Raw genomic sequence first — 22,731 nt, forward strand, 5'->3', positions numbered from 1 at the left:
CGCCATCTAGACGTCAACCTTATGAACTTTTCAGCCGAACTGTTACATGAAAATTTTTCTTAAATCTGCCGTCGACGATGTCTTCTGCTGGATACTGGTTCCTAGAAGGATATCAAACTTCTTTAATTACTTTCGTCTCGCTCATTAGGTGAGGTCGCCATGGCCTAGTGGTTAGCGTGGTACTCGCAAAGACGGGGGTTTCGGGTTCGATTCCCGTTCGGGTCAGAAATTCTATCGACAAAGATCGTTTTTCTGGCTTGCACTGCCTATGGTAATGTGTTTATTCTGGAACTATGCGGAGCAATTGTTCGGAGTTAGAATGAAAACTCAAAGGGTACTTTGGAGATCATTTGCATCTGATCGTCAATCAGATCAATCGACGTTTATTTCTCATCTAGCTTACTAACATTAATGAAGCCGGGAATAATTTAGACCTATCACTGTTCCAATTACCTATATATATTATATATTATCTAGCGACGCACCACCTTCCCCGCCGCACACAATTTTTGGCATCCAAATGACTTGAAGAAGTGACGCCGAAACTATCTCATTCTATGTGAGTGCGTCGTTCGTTCCTGCCGTATAAAGGTTACTCTTATAAAAATTTCCTGCCTTTCGGCTTCGGGTGCGTTCCGCGAGCGAAATAAGCGAAAGGCATTGTTTATTCCCAACGTAGCGAATATTTACAATTAATTAGAGAGACTGCCACCGAAACCTAACCTTACCGAACCCACGGACTGGGGCCCTTCTAAGGGGGAGAGCCGGCATTTCACTTATTTGAACTATGCCATTTGGCTGCGGGACTTGCCAACTCTTCACGGTAACGTCGTTGGTCCCGCGGCCGTCATTGGCATCGCCATCGCTGTCACCGTTGTTCCCGCGACCGCTGGCAGAGGGGACATCGAGGCTGCCGACGAAGCCGAGGATGCGGATGATGACGAGGAGAATGAGATTTGATTCAACGTGATTCCACTATTCGTTAGTGTTACTGGTGCCGTTGTTGCTGAAGCTGCCCCGGTCGTTGCCGCCGTCGCCGCCGCCGTCACATTGGTGATGCTTTGTACGATCAGATTCAGACAATCCAAACTCGACCCATTGGCAGCCGCACTGGACGGTGTGTGGCCTACGGAGACGGAAGAGCAGAGGGAATGTTCGTCTCAGAGTAATTTGGGATTAATCTTATTCGCAGATCATGGTCGTCTATGTCGAGAGTATTAAAGTTATGATGTTGTCGTGAATGTTTTGTTTCGGGGGAGAGTTATTACTGCGTGAGTGATGTAAACTCATGCTTTCTTGTAATCGCATAAATTTTAAGAATGCGCCGTATAGCTAAAAATACTAATCAACGATCAATGTTAAGGGATTTCTAAATTAAACAAACCTCCATTCCTCTGCAGAGGAACGTCTATAGAAATAGCAAAACCACTAACTGAAATTGCGAAGGGAACAGAAGCAATGCCAGCCGAGATAAATCAAACCACGGATGAATTCATAATTTTCTAATTTGGAACAAAATCAACTCGGCTTAGTTGATCCTCGCCACTCCTCCTGGCGGCATGCGTCCGAGGGTTAGAGACAGATCTCGCCGAGAAGATTTATCCTATGTCTGTGGGCGCGCACTCATATCGCACTATTCAAGCAAGCGGGAACTCAAGCGGTCTGTTGACACATCATTACCCGGCGGCTCTTCCAAACGGACCAATTCCTCCCGAATGGTATCAGGAAATGAGCAATTCATGCGAACCGCATTGACGACCGAAGTGACGCAAAATGTCAAATAGTGCCCGCCAGCAGCGTGTCACACATCGGATCGCGCCTCGGAGCTCTAGCTGCCAATGGCGTGATGAGTTTGCTAACTGCGTTGAGCTTCATCCTGCCAATGATGCACTTACCGGTGATTGGAGAGTAGCGATCGCTGTCCTTGCTGAGTTGGTGCAACCGTTCGCGCAGGTAACTGTTGGAGCAGCAGTTCTGAAATGGGAAGGAAACCGAACAAGATAACTTCGAATTAGTGACGGAGAGATTTATAATTCACGCTGAAAGCAACCCATTTGTATGCTAAAGATTGTAAACGATCCAGTCCAAAAATAACCGCAGAAAACAAGCCGTTGCAACAAAATGCCTAATTTAAGTTGTTTTCACGGAACCCTCTGTCGGGTTTCGGCACACGGCTTTTTCCCCCCACAACGAGCGACGAAACAGCGGACACAAAAAATATATATATTGAGGAAAAACTCTTCTGTCTCGAGCGAACGACCGGCCAGGCATATACCACACCGGTTTACGACACATCTATATCGTCAATTAAAAAAGATGACATTCGGCAATAAAATGAGATGAAGTCGTAACTTTCGGGATTCCTCCCCTTCTGTCTCGGAGGCCGCCACCGCCGGCGAGGCAACAGGAAGCACATCAAACGACGGCTGTCTCTATTTCGGGAGAACGGTGCAGTAATCTGTTTTCAACCTGTGCCCACATCCCTTCTGCTATCGACTCACGGAAGGGTTCCTTCGAAGGGACACCGATTATTAATATTTAATCGATGTATAGGCCCAAATTATTAATAATACTGGGTTGGCTGAGACATTTTTTTTCTCTAGTTCAAATCTAATCGGAAAAAAACGATACTTTGCCTGTGTTCATGGCGTTGTCGAGAAAAATCGATGTCCCCAATAGTCTCGCGAAATATTATAAACATTGTTCAACGGTCCGAATAATGCAAAGCTTTTATTGTGACCTTATCAGCTCCACCTGGTTTTCCCATCTCTTTCCCACATACTACATGGGCTAAACATTCCCAGGATTTTTAATGAAAACAATCGTTTTTTGGGCAAAGCTGTATTTATCTCTCAACGTAGTTTCCTTCGAGGACAATACACTTGGTGTAGCGAGTTTCCAACATTTCGATTCCTTCTCTGTAGTACTTCTCTGTAGCCTAAGCCTTCGAAATATGCCTCAGTGCCACTCTGCAAACTGCATATTGGACTCCGGAGTGTAATAATGGATCCACGTTTCATCCACTCAATTCAACGGGGCCAAACCGGCTGTTGAATCACCAACGCGACGCCGTTTTTGGTCGACGGTCAGCAAACGCGGCACCCATCGCGCGTATAGCTTTTTCATGTCCAAAATGTCCTGCAAAACGTATTCCACTCGTTCTTTTGAAATGCCTACGACCTCAGCTAACTCTCGCAACTTCACTTTACGATCTTCAAAACGAGTCGATGCACTTGTTTTACGATTTCTGGATTCGTAGCCTCTTTTGGCCTTTCAGAGCGAGGTGCATCTGTGGTGCTTGCGTCAATCACCGCATTGATTGTTCAGGAGTTTATCCCATCAAAAAACAATGTTTGATCAAAATACGATATTCCTCTTGTTACATTTTCTATACGAATGCTCAGGTAGTGACACTTGAACAACTGTAGTTTGTGAACATATAAACGAAATGTCATGAAACTTCACACATAGCACAACAGTCCGATGTTTCTTATTGCAAGCAGAGCTTTTATGGTGGCTTCGAAGACCCCCATTTTGCGTCCTCTGATCAGTTCAAAACAACACAAAACTGATGTCGTCAAAATTTACCCCATTTCAAATCATCACATCTGTAACTCTTAAGTGACGAGAAGTAAGCTTTACGAAAAATAAATCTTAAACGCTTTTGTTTTGATTCTATCAGAAGTTATTTCACTGACAAGTAACCTTAATCACAAATGTACAGGGAGGAGTAAAGAAAATCGGGGTTTTAGAAAATAAAAATCGATGCCAAATGTCTTCGAATTGCATGAAACGTCGAGATCTACTGTCATGCGAAATGTTGATTTGCACGATAATATACCATATGCAAAATATAAAATGTCAAAATTTAAGTTTTCTGAAAATTGAAAAATCACCCGCTGAATTAAACCTAAAAATAGTTACTTTTGTGTAAATCAACATTAATTTATGTGGAGGCGATCCGGCGTAGTGGTAACATCTATGCCTCTCACGCTAAAGGTCACGAGTTCAATTCTCACTCCCGACATTCTTCCAAAAATGGAAGTAAAAGTGACGAACCAGCCAAATGAGTTGAAAGTCACTATAATACAGATAAAAAAAAAAAAAAAAAACATTAATTTATACCAGCCCATGCTCCTCTCAGCTAAACGCCAGATTGTTTCAAAGCATTTACATACAAGGAACATCCGTACGAACATTTTATGTGACAGATGAACCTCTCGAAATGTATATTGTTAATTTTTCAGTGGCGCCATCTGTTGAAAAATCCCGGAACTTTTCAGTCCATGTAGTAAATTCTACCCTTGATGAGATATATTTCTGTAGTCATAGGCAAATTAGGTTTAGGTTTATACAGTAAGGTAAATGATTTTGGTTTGTCAAGTCGAAAATATGATGATGGTTTCTCCACCTTTCTGAATGCTCTAGTTCAGCGCACCTGTGTCAAATCAGGTTCTCAAATGTTTCATAACATATATATCAAATTGTCTTTTTTCATGATTTACAGCAGTTTTATAGTATATTTTTACGGATTCACATGTTTTAAAGGATTATGAAATCCACCTTCTATTGATGTCAATGCGTCCCTCATTTGAACAAACTTTTAATCAATCACCAGATGATTATGTCGGACTCAAGGGGTCTCCAAAATCTTTTGAAATCCTTTCTTCGATAACTGTCGTCCATACCAAGGTCCAGAGGGTTCCCGTTGGGTCCAACACTGCTAGGTTGCTCCGGGATTTCCAATGAAAGTCACACAAACATTTTCACAACTTTTACAATAACACCAGATTCATTCGATTTAAAATACAATTGGTTTAATACATTTATTTTACATGATCAAACGAACTACTTCTACTGGCTAACAAGGACGAAACAGAATTGGATTACGTTCACTACATTCAAATTTCTACTGTCGTCTATTTTTAAATTAAACAAAAAATACGGAGCTATAAAACAATAGGGCTGATTCCATGCAGCATAATAGTTCCCTAGTATTTATGGCTCACGGCGACTCTGAACCCGTCAACTGACATTCATCTCTTCATGAATCGTACAGATTATTAGGTACGTTTTCATACCTTTTCTGGATTACAACACTTATAAATATTGTAAACATCATGCTTGCTCACCATTTGTATCGGATTTACATAGCTAAACCATTAAATTAACGCATTTTGATGAACTCAATTCTGATCATGAGTTGTCCGATTCACTAATGTTGGTTTGTCCACATGATTTCTATGGCTACCGCTTCGCGCGCTGCAGTTTGTTTATGGTGTCCTCCGCGCCTAGCAGAAACAATGATTTTCTGTGTTGAGTGTGTTGAGGTGAACACTTTTAAAATGCCCAAGAAAAGGCAATAATCTGAAGAAAGCCTAAATTATACATAGATCAATATGATGACAGTAAACCCAAGCAATGAAAAATATAACATCTACTTGAAAATTCGAATTTTTTCATTCAAAAATGGAGATTTCTAAAACCGGACAAACCACGATCAGAGGCAGACAAACCATGATCCTAATTTCTCTTCGAGGAAAATCGTTAAAAAAGCAATAGTTCCTACCATATTTTCAGTGATGTCAATTGAAAGGTTTCACAACGTTGACAATTTGATGATATGGTGACTTTTTTCTGGCTCTCTTCATCCTAGCGTTTTAGCGCCATTTTGCGTTTTCATTGCTTCATAAACAGAGAAGATATATTTTTGACCCGTATAGAAAATGAGTTCAATGTTCTATAAGATCGCGAAACATTACAAAATAAGGCAATTTTAATTGCTAATAGTATGTTTATCAAAATAAGCTATATAAATTGAATCTACCTGTTACTTGTATTACATGGCTTGATGTTATTCAGGAAAAGTTGGGGTGGTCCTAAACCAACCCTCAGTTTTTACACCGTGATTGTTTACACGTTCTCTCTGGCGCTTGTCATCAATGGCTCGCACACGTCTGGTTCATCGAGTGACGATCACCACCGGGGGAACGCTTCTGATTTTGTTATCAGATACTTCTGATAAACTGTTCGTAAACATCCGTGTGCATGTGCGCAAGGGCGTTTATGTTTGCGTTTATGTTTGAAGATGTTTTTGACAATACCCAAACCGTATGGGTTTTCATTTTTTTTTTCATTCAATACTCTTATCAGCAAACCGAAAGTCGAAATAAGAATATATTCTAAATTCTTGAATCTACGTTCATCTATTGTTGACAAAATATAGAAGAAAATTCGTTTGTATGTTTTGAAACGGAACTGAAAATGCAACATTAATGTTCAAAAGTCGGAAACAGTAAAAAGTCGGGTGTTGCGACCAGGGTTACCATATCTACAGAATAATCTGTATTTACACAGATTTTTCAGACGTTTTGAACCCAAGAATCTGTAGATACAGGTTATAGATTTTTTTTTGGTTTTCATACAGGTTTACAGATTTTTCAAAATAACGATTCAATAATAGTCATCAACATCGTCAAATTCATATTGACTATGGCAATCAATGACACTAAAGCTAAGATTATGATTTAAGATTGAACCTATAAAATTCACCCTTTGCGGTCGTATTGAATCTCGACATGTGTGTCGTAATTGTCGAATTTTTTCACCAGATAAAACAGTGATGTATAACTTTGTGAGTGTATATTTGTTATATGGGCCCTTGCCCTCCGGGTGGTTCTTTCCTTGGCTGCTTCTCTCGGATTTGGAAATCAATTTTGTGCAACACTCGGTTAATTGAAAATCCAATTACACAATTTAATTTATTCTCACTACTATCTCACAATGTCTACAATTTCACAATTTATTTACAACAATTTGGTATAATATAATAATATTTTAAATTCTCAATCTTCTTTCTTGGTGATGGGTTTCCTTTCAGAACTGCTATCTAACTGTCCCCTGATCTTTCTTCTAATCTCTATTTTTCAAAGGTTTCAATACTTTTTCAATAGCCCTATATTGTTTCCCTTATCCTTTCCTTTCTTTGTATAGTATTTTCAAATTTCTTGTATTGGTGGGTTCGATCAAATGTATGAATTTGGGCCCATGCCGCAAAATTGTGGGGGTTGATCGAAGTGTAATAACAGTTTTCATAACTTGTATCCAACAGTGAGATTATGGAAGATGAACAAGATTCCTTCTTTTTTTTTTGTAAACTTCTGATAAGTATTTACTAAACAATGTTTCTATGTTTATGTTCATAAAATATTTGCTATAATTCCTCTTCGTGTTTTCCTCTTCGTATCGCAAAATCAAAAACATAGTTAGTTTCGCTTCTTTCGACTTTTATCTTTTTGTTTTAACATATAGAACAATGCTCTTTACATCTACACAGTGCCGCATGTAAGAAATCAAAAGAATTTGGCAATTCATTTTTAATATCGTAAACGATCCAAAGAAGGAAAACATTACACGATAAAAGCGAGCCGAGTGTACGATCCTAAAATAACACTCTATCGGGAGCGGGTGCGATAAAACAATGAAAGGAAGGGGCCAAAACGATCGCACACATTTCTTATCGGCTCGGTTGCACTTAGAATGCAGATACGAATCTTAGATAAACTTTAGCCAGGAGTTGTATGGTAATGGCGATAATTAAATGATTTATATGCAAAGGAGCAAGAACGTTTATAATTTTCTCTTTCTTTCACACGTTAGATTTAAATTTAGGGTAGATTTAGGATAGAGGAAAATTCTATAAAAGCCCAAGGTTCTCTGAATAAAGCAAGTAGTCTTTGGGATCGTGTCGTACGATTAAGTCCGAAACCTCTTATTGAATCGACTGACGAGAGTTCTTCAGATTCGAGTTTTCCAATGTCCGCAGCAATAGGTGTATAATTTGCGCTCGGAGTTCGTGAAGATCTTGTACTCGTTGATCCTCCCGCTTAGTTGATATTTGATAGATTGATCAGCTCCCGTTCGTTGCTCGTTCCGTACGGAATTAGTGCGAAGGCAGTCAATTCAGTTTGTTCCAGGAACAAGGGTAATGCACTCGACACTTTTCCTACTTCAACCCAGTAAAGTGCCAATCCAGATTCGCAAGGTTGATTCCTTCGCATCAACCGAGTTTGCGTATTGGGCATATTTTACACCGCACTACATGGAGTTTTCCATTAATCCTTTCCTCAAGTATGATGACAACTTTTGTTTATACTGAGTACTGTTTTCTATTATTCATAGTGGCACCGTTTTGTTTTGTGAATAAGTGAATAAGACTATAAAATTCGTTTAGAAAAAGCTCGAACTGATACATAGTTGCATAAATTATAATATTAGTATACTTCTTTGCTGTGGTGGCTGAAACTAGACAAACGACAAAAAGGTTGATACAGATTTCGATACAGATTTTCTGAGGAAAAACACAGATAAAAAGTTTTTTTGAGACCAAAAACACAGATTTTATTATTGCAACCCTGGTTGCACACAAAAGTATTTGACTGACAACAAACCAATCTAACTATAAAATATTCTCCAACTGATGATTCTTGTAAGAAAGTTCCTCAATTTTACTATAACATTGTTCAACCCTTTCCCTTACAATATCGAGTCTCACTCATGGGTACTTGAATAACAAAGGGCGCTAGAACGCTCAGCAAGCTAGTGCAATCACTTGATGTGATTTCGGGAAGGGGTTAATTTTGTGTGAGTTATACAGGAAAACGTAAAAAAAGTGTGTGTAATGAATCAAAATGTCGTTACGTTACGTTGGAATGGATCGTATGCCTTGCGTGACGTGACAACAACTTCTGGAGACAGTCGTTTCTCCTCTATTTGTGGACCGATCTTAACCAAATTTTGTGGGTTGTTGACCCTGCTCTATAAATGCTCTATTTTTGTGACGTGACAACGCTTTAAAAGGCCTGTTTATCAAATCCTTGTTTCTCACAAATTACAAAATGAAACCTAGGTCTACCAAATGCTTTTTCAAACAAGTATTTAATTATCCATCCAATGATTTTTAGACATTGAAGTTTGGTTAAGCAATTGCAGAGATATCTTAAGAAACATAAAAATAGAAAATAAAATATTTCAATTAAAATTATGTAGTTTTATAAACTCGCCTCTCTCGCCTCTTCGAAATCAAATCCGTTTCCAAGAATTTATAATATAACTAGTGCTCATTCAAATAAAATTTTCAATTTTCTCCTAAAACTAGATTTGAAATTTGGTTCTCTGGTGCATAACCTCATGGAATGGGTCAACAATTAAATTGCACAATTCAGGTCGACGATTCAAGTGTAGGATTGGGCGATCTTTAGAAAAAGATCGATCTTGATGGATCGATTTTCTAAACGGCGCAGGGATCGATTCACTGATCAAATCAGTACCAAAGAATCGATCTTTGAAAAATCGAATGCCTTTTTTCCAATTTTTTTACTTGTTCTATATAAGTATTCTCTTTCCTTTGAACATGAAACAAACATTTCACATTTCTACATCAAACATCAAAGGCATTTTAGTTTGATTCTCAGAAGAAAAGTCACAAAAAACTTGAAAGCCCAGAGAAAAATGTATTTTCCAGAGCATTGAAATAAATTAATTGAAAATTATTATTAGAAATTCAACAACTGATGTTCATCAGAACTCTGCTGACAATAATCGCATTGAGTCCAATCGTATCATACGCCTGGCATTTAGTCGAAATCTAGCTAGTAGTCCCAGTTCTAGAAAAGAACCTGATGTCACCTTCCATCTCGTCACAATTTTCACTGTCAGCCTAGTGAATGTGATGGTGTAAATATAACTTGTGACCACTTGTTTTGTAATGACCAAACTTACAAAACTGCTTCTCCTAAATTTACCCCCACTAATTTGACAACCTTGAGAAGGATTCAATGTTTATGAAATTTGTGGACTTTGGTTAGAATCAATGCTCACAAAAAAAATTAATTTACAATTTTTTGTCTACGGTCAAAAAGATAGGAAAAATAGCAAAAAAAAGATCGGTTTTTGCAATTTTATCTAAGAAGGAAGAATCGATCCGGAAAATTGGAGAGAAAAAGATCGATTTCGAATCGAGAGAATATCGATCCAAGATAGCTCAATCGTATTCGCTATCACTAATTTGACATTCTCGCATTATGACATTATGTTCATAAAATTTGCCAGGTGGTGAGATTAGAATCGATGTACTTTGAAAAAAAAACTCCAAGATCGAATAGATCAAAAGAGATAGATCGATCTTTACGATTTTTTCGGGTACAAAGAATCGATCCAAAAAATCGGAAATCGAGATGGAAAAGATCGATCTTCTGAAATCGATTCGAGATCGCCCAATCCTATTCAACGTGAAGAAAATCTTTCTTTACTGCATCAGGTTTGAGTGTCTTTCCATTACTTTGCTATGCTTTTAAAACCGAATACTCAGGAAAATACTCCGGGTCTTTAGGCGCTGGAACGTAAATTCTATAACAGGGTGGAGAAAATAGGACGGTCACGAAGGTTTTCGCTTGCTTTAAACGCTCAGATAATTGCTCGGGGGGGTCGTAAAATCAATCTATTTGGGGAGCATAAACGTCAGTGACTATAAAATTCACTTAAGGTAAAATCTCTCCGAGTCATTGTGCGACAGTAGCATAAAAACTGGTTTATTTTACGACCTGGAGAACCATTAGGCGGAGGATAATTTATAGTGAAAATTTGTTTTGACATTTCCATTTGTAGTGTTTTTTTTTTTTTTGGAAATGGTCGAAGCTAGGCAGTACCGATAACGCAGATGATCCGACGGAGCAATCATCAGCACAACATGAATCTCGGCTTATTCGTTGAAAAGCAACTGTGTCTCTAACAACGGCACATGCGAGGTTTGTAATTGTATATCCTCTTTCCACTTGACACATCTTCGATCCCGACACCATCTGGTCCTTCACCAATCGTTGCACAAAATGAAATGTGGAGCAGTCTTTGAGCATAAGCAGAGATTGCAATAGACATCGGCGCGCAAATTGCATTACAAGTGCAGTGAGTGGAGACGATCTGTCTCCAGCTGCTGTGATGATTTGTGACAGTCTATAATTGCGTATTATGACCGTCAAGCTGTCGTTATCCTTTAAACCGCTGCGCGCGCGTCTGTGACAAAACCTCGCCGTGAGCAAACGGAGGGAAGCAATCGATCACAATTACTGAGAAGTGATATCCGCTGATCGGACAGCCTCCCACATCATTGGACGTCATCACTTTCCGTACCGAGCAAATTGGACAACCATCTGATAAAGTGCAATGCAGTGAGAAGGACGTTCGAAGTGCTGGTCGAGGGGAGACGAGCTGTGTGAGCCGAAAATTGTTCGCTGTCCAAAAAGTCAAAATGTGCTCAAAATTACAACGAAATTAAACGCGCTCCGATTCCGCTTTTCGTCAGCGGCGAATGTTTAATTTTGGAATCCTCGACGGCGCGGAGAGGCGCGTGTGCGACAGTCTCGTTCAACATTCGCAAGTACACGCTGTTTAATGAATTTTAATTGCATGTCTCAATAAATTTTGCAACCTCCCGGCAGAATGATTACCCTGGCCGGCGTACTTCACCCCGGGGTGCATCTGGGAGAATTTTCGATAGAGGCTCAAAATGTTGTAGAAATCTACTAAACCCAATGTTACATGGTGGCGGAAGTTTGGAATACCGCTCTGATTTTCCGATTCCGGTTCGAGGCCATGGCAGCGCAAACGCATGTTTTCGGCAACTAATTGCGCATATGCTCAGCATGTGCATTTGGGATCATCTTCCCAGAAAAGATTATCCTCCAGTGGCATTGCGCGGTATGATCTCGTTCAAGCAACTGGTTTATGGCAGTTGTTCGGGTCCCACAGGACCGATCAATATTCGATGGGAAATCAGACGATTATTTATCCGCCGGGGTTCCACGTAATGCGTCAGCGTCACAATATTTACCCTAGGGCATAAATTATCGCGACCAGAGGAATGTTTTCCAATTTCCAGTGTGGGTAATTTATTCAAAAAACGATTAAGAGGAATTTCGTGAGGAAAAAACAGCCCGTGAAGATCGTCACATCTAATTGAGACTGTGCATTTGCGGCTGCGTCTGCACACTGACCGGACAGGAGTCACTTTCGAGCGACGCCCATTCTGAGAGGTTGACAGTTCGATTCACGGCTTCGCTCCAGTTCAAAGACATGAACCGCCGGTCGGTCGGCGTGAAAAACGCCATCAAAAACTTGCATCTAATTAATTGCATTCAGTGTAGCTCTAATTTCCTAATTAATCAAATGCACTGTAGCGCGCCACTTTCTTAGTCAGCAGCGATCTGTGCGTTAGCCGCCCGCCATTCAGAGATTTCGCCGTGTTTTGAACTTCCCCGACCTACGCCAACAACAACTTCAACCGCGGCACCACGGCAGTGCATCGGGATGTGTTGAAAGGATCATAAAACTTGCGCGAAAATTGCGCAATAAACAGCACTTGCTCTTCGGCACGCCCTCTGCAAGTGTTTAATGTAATTAACACTCGCTCATTAGCCGGCCGGACTCGAGAGAGCATGTACCTAATTGGACCTTACAGTTGACTCGGGGGGGAGAAACTCTTTGAACTTTGCGTTTCATGGTATGTGCGCCACCGCGAGGGAGCCGTTCGGGTGTGAAATAGTGTGCGACAGGGAGGAAGTCGGCTGGATGTGCTTGGCATGGTCATCTAAGGCACATTAAAGGTTACGAATATATCATAGAGCTACCTGTGGGGTTCCCGTCGACCATATTTGCAGAATTATCCTTGTTGAGTCAAATGATCAATGGGTAGGTGCGAAGTCTATGAAATGTTAGTATTAAGCAACTCAAAATGAAATCGACAAATGACAAAACATGAGTACTTTCGATTCAAATGAAAGTTTGTATTCCGTTTGGGTTGAAGAAAATATGAGTTTTCTACAGCAATTGGGAATATTTTGACTCAGGTATAACTTTTCCATAGGACGTATCGATTTTAGCAGGAAAAATCTTTCATTATCTTCTATATATAAAAATCTCATGCTACGGTGTTTGTTACCGAACTCCTTCAAAACGGCTCGACCGATTTAGATAGAATTATGCACAACAAACTTGGTATGCATGAAAATAGGTTGTAAACTATATACGATCCCGTTAGGATACCGATTACTATATAAAGTGTGTGTCACATCAAATTGCATCACGGAAAAAACGCTGTAGAAATTCGCCCAATAGACCGATCCTTTAGAAAATTTTAGACAGTAAAATAAAAACTATTAAACAACTTTTGGCATTTTCTTTTTATTCATACTTCGAGCCCAAGCCCGTATGCTCGCACCTTCCTCTTTACCCCGTCCATAAGGTTCTGTACAACGTCAGGTTGTAGTTTTTTTTGAACAGAAATCCAGTTTCTCTTGAAGTCCGCCTCCGATTTGACAACTTTTGGGTTCTTCCGGAGGGCCTGCTTCATAATCGCCCAATATTTCTCTATTGGGCGAAGCTCCGGCGCGTTGGGCGGGTTCATTTCTTTTGGCACGAAGGTGACCTCGTTGGCTTCGTACCACTCCAACACGTCCTTTGAATAGTGGCACGGAGCGAGATCCGGCCAGAAGATGGTCGGGCCCTCGTGTTGCTTCAATAGTAGTATTAAGCGCTTCTGTAGGCACTCCTTAAGGTAAACCTGCCCGTTTACCGTGCCGGTCATCACGAAGGGGGAGCTCCGCTTTCCTCAAGAGCAGATCGCTTGCCACACATGGTCGGGCCCTCGTACTTTTTGGCAAACTTGGATAGTTTCTGCTTGCGAATCTCCTCCGGAACGCTGAATTTGTCCTCTGCGGAGAAGAACAACAGGCCCGGCAGCTGACGAAAGTCCGCGTTGACATAGGTTTCGTCGTCCATTACCAGGCAATGCGGCTTCGTCAGCATTTCGGTGTACAGCTTCCGGGCTCGCGTCTTCCCCACCATGTTTTGGCTTTCGTCGCGGTTAGGAGCCTTCTGAATGGTCCGCTGGACGAATGAACTTGACAAATTCAGCTTATTAGCGACATCCCGGACCGAACTTCTCGGATCACGTCTAAACTGCTTAACTACGCGCTTGTGATCTTTTTCACTGACGGATCATCCATTTTTGCCGTTCTTCACCTTCCGGTCGATGGTTAGGTTCTCGAGGTATCGTTTTAGTACTCTGCTAACCGTGGATTGGACGATTCCCAGCATCTTACCGATGTCCCGATGTGACAACTCCGGATTCTCGAAATGAGTGCACAGGATTAATTCACGACGCTCTTTTTCGTTCGACGACATTTTTCCAAATTTACGAAAAATTGACAGTGAAGCATGGCCAACGTGATCTATACACTCTTATCTGATTATAAGCGAAAGCTGAAGATATAATTCCTAAAAATTAAATTTCCACAGCGTTTTTTCCGTGATGCAATTTGATGTGACACACCCTTTATTTAATACCGATTAGGGTGGCTCTATGCAAAAAAAATCTAAATATTTTTATTCTTAAATTTGGCTTTGAATAATTCATATAACCACAAATTTAGACCCCCATACTCTATTTTTAATCGTGATTTTATTATTTTTGATAAACAATATTTAAATAATGTTACCATCATTCGTTTTTCATACAAACTGAATTTATTTATGTTGTTAAATGACAGATGGTGCTACGCCCGCTACATCCAATTTTCATCCACACATTCACAAGTAACCTCACAACATCACTTCGTATCGCCGGCGAGCTGGAGGTATTTTTGAATGAGCACAACGAATTATTGAAATACTTCAAATCACAATTGCTCTGTTTACAAAATGACAATCACGCTATTGTGTGTAGATTCGATGCGGAAGCGTTGCTAGAATCATAGAAAGTGACTGCACAGTGACGCGAGAAATTGTGATTCGAGAAAAAAACAATAATCTGCAATAATCGTGACTGACGCAGCCTGAACGAAAACTCGGTGTCAGTCACCGGTGACTGACGTGGCAGTCAGCGTGTTAAACAACGAGACCTAAAACAACAACTAAAAACAACGAGACGCTAAAGATAATTCATTCATTATGATCATCATTTCTTATTTTTAATTGTATTATTGGAGAGCGTGTGTTCAAACACAATCCTGGGGGATTCGGTCCCACATATTGCTGGATGTATTCGGTTGAATAGAAGAAGCGAGGATTACCTATACACACATTTTTAGTTTTGTTAGTCGACAAAATCGATAGTGTAATTTTCTCATAAATTCTAGATCTGCGTTAACTGATAAACCATTAACCCGTATTCTGAAATCCGATCGAGTCAGAATTACCCGAACGGATTGTAATTTTGCATTCTGTAATCCGTTCGACTCAAATCCAATCAAGTTGTGCGAATGTGGCAACCTTGCCACACTATTCGACATAGTTGACATTGAGCTCCGTGTTCCATTTATGGGAGTCAAAAATGGTTAGGGATGTTCACTTTGAGAACAAAAAATTTGAATGAAAAATTAGCTCTACAAATGAAATGTTTTTTTTTTCACGAAAAATCTCTCAGCCGCTCTGAAGAAACAACACGGATATTGCTTGAACATTAAACAACGAGATCAAACCACAGGTACTTCATTCGTTATGTACATCATTACTCATTTTGAATATTTATGAACATGTGGTATTTATGAACATGTTAGAATGTAGACATGAAACAAACAAGAGAGTGCGCTTGATGGATTGTTATCTGAGCAGTTTTATGATAGACAACGTCACTCTAGGATGCGCTGTGCCAACAATTTATTGTCAATATATACGCAAAAATAGAGAACCAACGACTGCGATTCTTACGACACAATCAACAGAAGCGGCGTGAGGGAGAATACATTGACTTCCGAGACGCTATCATAAGCAACACTGAAACAACCTTTGCTAACATTACAGCACGTATTATCAATCGAAATTATTGTTGTAATGTCTTTAATAAGCTTTATTACGTTCTCACACATTGCTGGATGTATTCGGTTGAAAGGCAAAAGTAGTGAAAAGCTGGATTTATTGCTTTTCACTACTGCAAGTTCGCAAATAAAGGAAGCAATATGTTGTGTTTCAAATTCAGAATACCGATGTGAATACTCCTCGATTAAATGTTAACGACGGAAAAATGTGCTACAAAATTGACTGGTACATCAGCTCTAACGAAGTTGTCTGGCTTATCTTTGATTTTCCAATGCATGAACGAAGCCCAGCAGTTATTAATTTAGACGTCTATCTTCAAAACGATAAGCGTATATTTTAACATTGATCTTTATTTCATTTTTTTACTTTACATTCAACTTTTAAGAGTTCATAACGAGAGCATGTCAATTACGTTACATAAATAAAGAAAAGAGTTTTTTTTATTTTTGTCGGCATTCATCGTCTTTGCACTCCATTTCTCGGTATGTCAAACACTAGTATCTGGGGGGTCTCCGTAGCCACATTGGTTGGGCGTTCGCTTAGTAAGCGATCGATCGTGAGTTCAAAACTCAGGGCCCTCATTGACCATCTTTGTGTTGTTACAGAATAGCTACGTCCACGCAACAATCATCAGCGATGGAGATCGATCCACGGTCGAAATAAGATCGATTCATCCATACAACTGCTCTGCTCTGCCAGACACATCGGGCTACTGTTCTATAAATAACTCAACAATGATCAATCAACTGTCTCTGCTGTCCGGTGGTCCAACTGGATAATGGAAAAACAGAAAGAATACTCTTACGCCTAAATGGCTACTGTGTGAATGTACCATATGTAATGGTATAGAAGGAATACTGGCGAATGGCAACTGTGTAATGTGCTAATTATAGATATGATAACCATGTGACATGTACACGATTAAAATTCGGCTCTGTTACAGCTAAAATGCTAATGAGCCTTAAATAAATAAATGGGATAAAAAAAAACACTAGTATGAACACAAGAGTAATGAACGTTTTTCGGCAGCATAAACATCAAACACACTTTCGTTCAAATCCTTCCAAATCCATTAGACTATTTCATCAGACTATTTTACTAGCTCCTGTTGCCATCCGTTTTAATGTACCACCAATTGCATCACAAGGTCCTTCGCCGTGAGATTTTGCAAAAAAATGCATTCTGCGTCAATATCGTATTTCAGTTTAAACTGCCCTAAGCTCGCAAAATTTTTCCTGTTTTTATATTGGGATGCAGCAACATCCGACATGTATTTTATTCTTTTTACCTGCATTTTTTGTTTCAAAAAACGTAACCAATTTAGAAATAAACACTTGCACTGCTATTGTGTCATGACTTAAAACTTCAGATATAACTACAAAGCTTATATTTGCCCGAGAACGTTTCATCTCTATACCTAATAAAGTATGATGGATTGTTGCATGATCATTGTTCCAGTGATGACTTTGAACTTCATCTTGGATGATTTCCGGAAAAATCGCAAATCACAACAACCTCATTTTCTTGCAAATTAGCTTCTGTGTTGTTAAGAATTGTGGACTGTTGTGTTTTAATGTAACCATGAGTAAGTAATTACTCTAATTTTTCGCAAAAATACGATGCAATTTCATCCACCGGTTTTACAAGAGTTGCTATATCGCATCGATCAGCAGAAATCCATTGTTCATAAATCATTTGAACTAAATTGTGTTCCTGCAGCTCTTCTAGGAACCATTGTTCAAACTTGGGCATTTTTTACATTCATCAAGGTAACAGTATTCTGATCTATTTGATATGTTACATAGTATTTTTTCTATATTTTTTTGCATTTAATGTTACAGAAAGTTATTTTGTGTAAATCGTTAGATTTAAGTTTTTCCTTACGCGTTTAAATTTTCAGTGTTTAGTGGATATTAATTTAAATCTGTAACGTGAATACCCGGCTTTGACATGGCAGTTGCAATTTTTTTATGATGTTTCTAAGAGGATATTGCATCCCATTAACTTAAGTTTCTCAATCACTGACACGGTTAGAAATTTTGTTTTCAGATGAACATTTCTTAACGTTTTTTCGAAAACGGTCTACAACACGAGAAAATGTTGCAGTTCATTATGGTATAATGTTATTCACTCTATGAGGAAGATTGTTCGACTGATGTTCTGGGTAGCTTTAGATACATACACAGAGGTACCTTAAAGATACCTTACTTTTCCGATGAGTTGGGCACCAACACCATATAGTAAAAATGAGGAACACGTCGAGCGGTGCCCACAGAAGAGCTGTTGGCAGCGGCAAAAGAATTGAAAGTGAATAAGGTACCTTGCCCCGACGGAATCCCAAATGTGGCCCTCAAAGCCGCGGGCGAAGCGAATCCAGAATTTTTCAGAGCAACGATGCAAAAGTGTCGGGATGAAGATATTTGGAAGAGGCAGAAACTGGTACTGTTACCGCAACCAGGAAAGCCGCCAGGGGAACCCTTTTCTGCCTACTGGATACCCTCGGAAAGCTGCTGGAGAAGATCATCCTAAACAGATCGACGAAGTGCACAGAAAGTGATAATGGGCTCTCGAAGACGCAGTTCGGGTTCCGGAAACATAAATCCACGTTGGATGCCATCCTGTCAGTTGCTGAAGCGGCCAAAAAAGCTTTAAAGCTGAAAAGGCGCGGTAATCGATATTGCGCTATAATAACGATTGACGTGATGCTTTCAACAGCGCCAGTTGAGAAGCTATTACCGAAGCATTGCACTGAATGAAGGTATCGAACTATGTGTGCCAGATCCTTAAAAACTACTTTCAAAACCGGGTCCTGGCTTATGACACAGAGAAGGGACAGAAGTAATTGAATATAACAGCGGGTGTCCCTCAGGGCTCCATCTTGGGTCCAACGCTGTGGAACGGGATGTACGATGGTGTGCTGAGGTTGAAGCTTCCTACATGAGTGAACATTACCGGCTACGCCGATGATATTTATCTTGCTCGAAATCGAAATGTTGGCTACAGAAGCGATGAAGGTAGTGGAAAATTGGATGAATGAGGCTAAGTTGCAGATACAACATCACAAAACCGAAATGGTGTTGGTCAGCAGTCACAGAGTTGTACAGCAGGCGAAGATCAACGCATGAAGGCATGAAGTACGAGGTTTTAGTGAGTAAAAATCTCACACTACTCAGTCAACATGACGGCTGGTTGTCTATGAAGATCTCATCCTTTTTGTCAAAAAAAACCTTACTTTATATACATAACTCTACCTCTGTAATCTTGATGATTCCTCACTTTAGGTACATTCCTAACCTAAACAAGTTGATTATTTGTGTATCCATAACTCCCGGTTGAATCAACGAGATGTATTTGTGTTGTTTGGATTTCAATTCTACATGGAAAACTGTTCGTGTTTTGATCGTGCAACACGAATAATATGTTAAAAGTTGGTTTAAGATAAAAAACATTTTTTTTAATATCGTTACGCTTTGTATTAACCCACATGTCTTCAAATGTTTTTCAACGTAACTCCTAAATATATATTTTTACCATAATGATGTATTGGGAAGAGTTATTGAAAAGCAAAGCAAAATATAAGCAAATTCATAAATTTCATGAACATGGCGGTATAACACGACAAACATATTAACAGGGTCTATTTACTGTAAGAAAGACAATAAATTAGAAATATTTTTTCAAATATCTCGAGAATGGCTGCATTTAGAAGGAGATTGATAATTAGCTTATTTGTTTTAAATCACATCAGGATTCATAATTTGTGGCTAAAACTGATTGTTAACATACAAAAATTCTATGTTTCGAAAATTCAAAAGAATTCGATGTTCCACAAAGTTTGTCAAAAATAGTTTCACTATCTTGGAATTATTTTTTAAATTTTCTGCATAACTTCTATTTTATATGAAAAATGTTCTGAAAAAATATGAAATATTGTTCAGTAAATAAAAAAACAGTACTAATTTTTTACTCAGTATATATTTTTTTCACGTTTAAACACCAATACTCTATAACTCTTTCTAAGACACTATTTCGGTACGACTCAACGTTTTTGAAATATAAATTATTAAAGAGTTCTCTTACTAAAACCAATGTGCCCTATTGAAAAGTAACACTTGAGTAACAAAATTCCAAATTGCTGTGTGAAACTCATATTTTCTCTAACCCGAACGGAATACAAACTTCATTCGAATCGAAAATACATGTTTTTAAAATCTGGATTTCTAGGACGATTTCACTTGGAATTGCTCTATGGGGTAGCGATAAGACATTCACTCAGTAGTTTTTGAATTTAGTCTTTCTTTTGGATATGAGGAAAGAATTGTGTTGAAAGGTAAGGTATTTTTATATTTTTACATGTTGATCCGGCAAACGTTGTTTTTCCATATAAACTACTTCTTTTTGATCGTAACAATTTGTTTCATAAATTTGTTTTTCAACGAACATTGATTTTAATCTCATCAAAACCCATCTGAAAAATTTCATAAACTTTGGATCCCTTTTAATATTGTCAAAATAGTGGTCGTAAATTTAGGAGAAGTAGTTTTTTAGGTTTGGTCATTACGAAACAAGGGGTCACAAATTTTGTTTACATCATCATATCCGCTAGGCTGACTGTGAGAATTGTGACGAAATTGGACGGTGATTATGACTGAGTCTACTACCAACATTTCGATTAAATGCCAGTCGTACGGTATGGTTGGATTTTATGAGATTTTTGTTAGCGGAGTTCTGGATGAATAGCAGTTGTTATATTTCCAAAAATAATTTCCAATTCATCTATTCAATTCAATGATTCCATGACGGATCAAGATGAATGCTCTGGAAAGTACAATTGCTTTCTGTGCTTTCAAGTATTTTTGTGACCTTCGTGCTGTGAATGAAAATAAAATGCTTTTGATGTTTGAATAGAAATGTGAAATGCTTATATCATGTTAAAAGAAAAGGCAACACTTATGTAGACTGAGTAAATACATTGGAAAAAATACATTTTATTTTTCGAAGATCGATTCTCTGGCACCGATTTAATCAGTAGATCGATCTCTACGCCGTTTTGAAAATCGATTTGTCAAGATCGATCTTTTTCTGAAGATCGCCCAATCCTAGATTGAACGCTTTCCCGCTTAATTTTTTACCCAATTCATGAATTGTTTCAGCTTCCTTTGGATTTTATCTGATTTTATCGATTTTGCGTAATATGCATTTGAAATCCCTTAATTTTCGTAAATTTTTATGGAGTGACCCCCCCCTAAATTAGAAATCAACGACGTAGTTCAACGTCAACAAAAACAGTCAAGAAGTCAGATAAATCTACCAAAAAAGAAGGTTTTAGAATGGGAATCAGCGAGGGGGGAAGCCTGCCCGTTGGTCTCAAATGTCGCTACCTTACGACATTTCAAAGGTGAACAGCGCTCAACAGAGAGAAACTTTATTTCAGCATCGCGCAAAGGACAACAAAACAAAACATACAAACTGCTACGCGCCAAGTGGTTGCCATAGTAATCATGTAGACAAACCAACATCAGTGAGTCGGACAAACCATGATCAGAATTGACGTCTTCGAGATGCATTAATTACATGGTTTAGATATATAAATCTAATACAAATGGTGTGCAAGTATGATGTTCACAATATTTGTAAGTGTTATAAACCAGAAAAGGTCTGAATACGTACTCATCAATAATCATCTGGTGGTTGATTTAAAGTTATCTCAAATTAGGGGCGCATTGGCACCAAAAGAAGGTGGACTTTATAAACCTTTAAAGCATGTGAATCCGTAAAAATACCTGAAAAACTGTTGTAAATCATGAAAAAGACAATTTTATTTATATGTTTGGAAACATTTGAATACCTGATTTGACACAGATGCACTGAACTAGAGCATAGCTCATATTTTCGACTGGACAAACCAACATTATTTACCTTGCCGTTATTCAGTAGTCATAGAAACTACGTATTAATTCGTGAACAGGTTCACAAGATATCAAGATTCGTTCAGAAGAATGGTGGTTAAATAATGTACCAGATAAGTGTGGTTCCTTACTGTGTGGCTGAGAGCAAACACACGACCGCAAACGGTTAATTCTATGAATTTCACAGGAGCATATCAGAAATCTTGAAAAAGTTTTTATTACGAATGAAATTTATTTCAAATTACGACATTGATTTACCTAGCAATTCGCGCCGAAATACCATTGTTCACAAAATCATATCTCATATTATTGATGTGGGACAACCGTACAGACACACAAACAGGTCAAGGTAATTTGCTATTTTGTTACAGCGGCCATCTTGGATTTGAATTTTGCATTAATAGCTGTGATCTACCGGTCAAGCTCCTTCACTTGATACCCCTTTTGATGGGGTTTGTTTTGAGAAAATATGTAATCCGCCATTTTGGATTTGCATTTCTCATGTATAACTGTTTTTCTACTAGTTAAGTTCTTTTATTCGATACCTATATTGATGGGGTTTTGAGAAAATGTGTAATCCGCCATTTTGTAGCCATCTTGGATTTTTTAAGTCATGAAATACGCAGTTTTACAATGACTGCAGAGATAAACGTGTGTTCCAAATTTCAGATCAATCGGTCAACAGGAAAGGGTTCAAATTTCTATTGATGTGGTAAAGCGCTACAGACAAACATGTTACAAACATACAAATTACAGAGCAAGCTAAATGAAACCGTTTAAAAAAATAACATTACAAGTGCAATTGAATTGAATGAACATTGAACATTTGAATTATTTATTTTTGAGTTATTTCAGGTTACCCGAAGGTATCCTGGAAGAGTGTCATGGTGCTTCGAATGATCAAGTAGCGCCTTGTTAGATATCCCTGAGCCATTAGTGATCACTTAACTCT

At 38.8% G+C, this 22,731-nt stretch overlaps 1 protein-coding gene across 1 annotated transcript in view; it reads right to left on the reverse strand.

Annotated features, from left to right (window-relative positions):
• Positions 1-382: 382 nt before the first annotated feature.
• The window catches only part of LOC129763181 (myogenic-determination protein), a 60,865-nt gene continuing 38,516 nt past the window's right edge, over positions 383-22,731 (reverse strand). Inside the window, exons 4-5 of the mRNA XM_055762006.1 lie at positions 1,896-1,974; positions 383-1,126 (exon numbers count right to left, since the gene is read on the reverse strand). Of these exons, the coding sequence (XP_055617981.1) occupies positions 819-1,126; positions 1,896-1,974 (387 nt within the window). The 3' untranslated portion in view covers positions 383-818. The remainder of the gene's footprint in view (positions 1,127-1,895; positions 1,975-22,731) is intronic.

The sequence above is a fragment of the Toxorhynchites rutilus genome, chromosome 1, assembly GCF_029784135.1.
Source record: "Toxorhynchites rutilus septentrionalis strain SRP chromosome 1, ASM2978413v1, whole genome shotgun sequence".
Taxonomy (NCBI): Eukaryota; Metazoa; Arthropoda; class Insecta; order Diptera; family Culicidae; genus Toxorhynchites; species Toxorhynchites rutilus.